The sequence below is a fragment of the Macadamia integrifolia genome, unplaced genomic scaffold (genome assembly GCF_013358625.1).
Source record: "Macadamia integrifolia cultivar HAES 741 unplaced genomic scaffold, SCU_Mint_v3 scaffold2045, whole genome shotgun sequence".
In the NCBI taxonomy this organism is placed as follows: Eukaryota; Viridiplantae; Streptophyta; class Magnoliopsida; order Proteales; family Proteaceae; genus Macadamia; species Macadamia integrifolia.
The window spans coordinates 12,762-16,923 of NW_024868476.1; the positions used below are offsets into that span (position 1 = coordinate 12,762).

General features: G+C 39.3%; 1 protein-coding gene and 1 long non-coding RNA gene across 3 annotated transcripts in view; one reads left to right on the plus strand and one right to left on the minus strand.

The window, feature by feature from the left end:
- Positions 1-1,038: 1,038 nt before the first annotated feature.
- LOC122065504 (probable mediator of RNA polymerase II transcription subunit 26b) lies at positions 1,039-1,803 on the minus strand. The gene has a single exon (XM_042629311.1). The coding sequence runs from the start codon at positions 1,801-1,803 to the stop codon at positions 1,039-1,041; it is 765 nt and encodes a 254-aa protein (XP_042485245.1).
- A 574-nt stretch (positions 1,804-2,377) lies between these two features.
- The window catches only part of LOC122065509, a 2,261-nt gene continuing 476 nt past the window's right edge, over positions 2,378-4,162 (plus strand). Inside the window, exons 1-2 of one of the 2 annotated variants that reach the window (XR_006136029.1) lie at positions 2,378-2,559; positions 3,916-4,138. This is a non-coding gene — a long non-coding RNA (uncharacterized LOC122065509). The remainder of the gene's footprint in view (positions 2,560-3,915; positions 4,139-4,162) is intronic. The other variant, XR_006136028.1, reaches the window with a different exon arrangement.

A 4,162-nucleotide genomic window follows, 5' to 3' on the forward strand; every position in this document is an offset into this window, starting at 1 on the left:
AAAATATTATATTGCAGTAGATGAACAGATTTAGAGAAAATATTTTCAGGTAGAAAAAAAGGTTCCTCATTCATGCCTTGGGAGTGGATGGATACTAATGCATAGGCACGAGGATGTCCCCCTACATGTGTTCTGATGATATAGTTTAAAAAAAAAAAAAAAAAAAAAAAAAAAAAGAAAAGACTGAAAAGGGGTAATGCCAAGTTAGAACTACTTTTATGAAGTTTCAAAATCAATAGCAGGTTTTAAGACTACAAACCAAACTTGATGGAACCTAACTACTTTTATTAAGTAGGCTAATTTTCCTTCTAACTACGATTAGAAGAACTTGCAAGGGCTTAAGGAAGATCTAGCCACCAACCTAGAAAGTAAGCCACTTAAGTTTAAAAAAGACAACTTCCAGAAGATAAAAATTGTTGTTGTAGATTAGTTCTATACAATTGTAGAAATCTTTACAGAAGTGTCTGTAAAATATAGCCTATAAAAGCATACGAAAAGAGTGTAGAAACGCAACCCTAAAATGATGCAGAAGATAATGAAAAAACAAAACAAACAATGCACATGGATTTTACGAGGTTCGGCAAGGTTGCCTACGTCCCCGGTGAGATGAGATCCTGCTTCACTATCAATGGAGAATAGAGTTATAGCGCTCGTCCTCACACCTCTCAGTATTGCTTGCATTACAGAGAAAGAAACCCTCGCTACAAATATATAGCAAAAAAACCCTAATCCGAAAAGTACACAATTGCCCTCAAATAAAAAATTCAAGCGGGGGGCTGCGTCCCCCTACACTCCCTGCTATGCAAGGGGCCTCCTGCCCCCCTTGCAACCCCCACAGCCCGCTAACCGGCTAGCGGGACCGCCGTCTTGCCTGTCTAGGTGCTGCACTAGTACTCCCTGGATTAAACTACGATGGAATACAAGACATCATACACCAACAAAGAGAGTATCAAACTGAGTTAAAACTTTCAACCATTGAAACTTTACAATTGCAATGAAACCTTCAAAATTGAAGAATGAAATTAAAAAAAAAAACAACTAAACAGCTATGGGTCCTTTGGGAAGATCCTTCAACTCCAGGACTTTTGTGCGGTGTTGTTTCTTGGCATTCTCTGCTTTTTGACACCCTTCTTTTCTCTTCCTCTTTGAAGCTTGAAGACTTTCTTGTTCATCCTTCTTTGCTGCGGCTGCTTCATTGGATTCAATCAACCATTGATCCACCTTTTTTGTCCAGTGAGTGATGAGATACTTTGCATGGTCACGGATTCTTTTCGAGTTGTGCTTCGTAAGATTTTTCACAGACACCCCAATCAGGGTTTTCTTCAAGGTATCAAAAGAAATAGATATCAATTGAAGCCTCCTTAGAGGTTCCAGTAACTTCAGTTCAGATTGATCAAGTTTTGCTTCAATAATTCCTTTGATTCTCAGAACCTCCTCAGCAATCTTAATTTCTCCTCCACGGTTGATCCTGTAAATCTCAGCAATAATATTGTTGATCTGTTCTGCATTTTCCTCCGGGAATGATGGCTCTGTATCATCGTCCTTATCACTCTCAGTCCCAGAGTAGCCATTACACTCCTTTCTTTTCATGTAAGCAGAACCATCAATCTCCTTTTTTTTCTCTTCTTGCATTATTTCCTGGTTGAAGATCATCTCTGCAATTCGATCCCTTCTAAGCTTGAATTCCTTTGGACGATCAGAAGCAGCAACCATGATTGCATACTCAATGAGTTCAAAAATATCAGAATCTGCAGCTTTGAAGACTCCCCGCCAGTGACTTAGGGAATGGGTTTTGGAAGACATGATGAGTAACAATCGGAAGTGATCAGTTAAGGAAAAGATTCAAAGAGGAACACACTTGTAAGAAGAAATGAATTAGACTCTAATGAAGCCGTCACATATAAATCGAAAGAAAACCGTAGTTTCTAATTCTAGTCCAGCTCTGATTACCTGAGAGTGTTTTTCCAACAAAATTGGTCAACAAGTCAAATTTTATTACCATCGGATTAGAATCAAGAGGTGATGATATGGAAAGATTGAGAGGGGATTAGGGAGGGTTGTTTCATCCTAATGACAGATGTTGAGTAAAAAGAAAAAGGCGGGAAATGGAAAGAAGTCAGTTGGGAAGAATTCGAAAAAAGGGGAAAATATCTAAAAAATATTTGGTCATATTAGACAACTTGGTTGATGACGTGTCATTTTATTTGAATTCTATCATGACGTGTACAACAGTAACGGTCGGATCCCGAGAGTTTTATTGGATCTGGAGTTTGGGGGAACGAGATTGCAATGCCACGTCATATGCCCAACGCGTCAAGTGTCAGGCAACGCGTCTCGGCAGTTAGTAATGGATCACTCTGTCAAAAGGTTCTAATTCTTGCAGAGGAAGGAAAATAGTGAAGTTAGCTTTAGGGGTTTAGGGCACAATCAAGGTTAGGTTTTATACCTTTTGTTCTGCTGGTTCCGGCATCTACTTCTCTCTCTCTCTGTCTTTGATCTTTCGCCATGGACGAATCTTATACCAGTCTTCCTACCAGCCATTTACTGGGTTCAGTTGCTGTAAGTATGTTTTCTCTTTCATTTATTCATTTTTTTTCTTTCACCTAATTCCTCAGGTGTTCTTATTTGTCTAATTTAATATACCATCATGAAATTTCACTGCGTTTGAAGTTGGACGGATTCGCTTCATTTCATCTTACTAAGCTTTCTCGTTATTCTGTTTCTATGACGTAATGGGGTTTCTAACTGTGGATTCTTTGCATTCAAAACACCTAGGACTGTAATGCTTACTATTTTGAGTTCTTAGTTTTAGGTTTTGTTATGGCCATCACGAATTGTATACAAACTTAGTGAATTAGCTGGAAAATTGGTCTTTCCTTGTTTCTTTATTCATACTGAAAGCTGAGCAAAATAGAAATCTGAACAGAGAAATCAATCAGTCAATCGATTCTGATCATGAACTGGTAATCTCAGCAGAAACAGATTAGTAAAATCCAGATTCAATACTTATGTATAGAATAGTAGTAAGAGAAAAGGGTGAAATAGAGATTTCACTATATCTCCAGATTCTGTATTTCATTTGTTTGTTGCCAGGGGAAACTTACACTTTCATTCATAGTTGTCACAGCGTCAAATTGATCCAAGGCGGTGGAGGGGTGGCTAATCGATTTGGCAATGAATCACCCATTATGGCGTTGCCATGGCGGTCAAATCGTCCATGTGTTATTTTTTATTTTTCTTATTTTCTAAAGTTATGTAGTATGCTATTTTTTTATTTTACCTATTTTCTAAAGTTATTTAACATTCTACAAGCCTACAATATCTACCCTATAACATATAAAACCGACATTAAGCAACATCAAATCATCAAAAATCAACATAGCCCTATTAAAATCACCCTGCATTTTACAAAAAATCGACCACCTAGTAAATCAAGCGTGACCTGTCATCCATTGCGATGCCATGACGACACCTATCAGCCAATGGTGACCGCCATTTGTGAGTCACGTAAATCGTAGCACTGCCATGAACTTCTTTTTCCGTCAGGACGCCAAATCGCCGCCTTGGCGACGCCGTGACAACTATGCTTTCATTAGTTGTTCTCTGGTTAGTGGTAGAGTTTTTTCTCACAACTTCTACTGTGTTTCTTCCTTGCAAGTTTCAGGTTCTGTTGCTAATCCCAGTTGAGATCCTCTGGTGTCCATTGCGATGCCATGACGACACCTATCAGCCAATGGTGACCGCCATTTGTGAGTCACGTAAATCGTAGCACTGCCATGAACTTCTTTTTCCGTCAGGACGCCAAATCGCCGCCTTGGCGACGCCGTGACAACTATGCTTTCATTAGTTGTTCTCTGGTTAGTGGTAGAGTTTTTTCTCACAACTTCTACTGTGTTTCTTCCTTGCAAGTTTCAGGTTCTGTTGCTAATCCCAGTTGAGATCCTCTGGTGGATCATCATAATCCTCACCGCTGTGGCTTCAGCTTCCTTTGTTTCTCTGAACATGAAGTCCTTCATCGAGGCTGATCTCATGATAGTGGTGGTGGCAGCATTTGCTTTGCGAGTTGCTCTAGCACTTTTCATCAAGATCTGGTTCTTCCCATAAATATCAGACGCTATACTCAATGGGTGGGTATTGGGTGAGCTTTAGTGTTCTTTTTTTT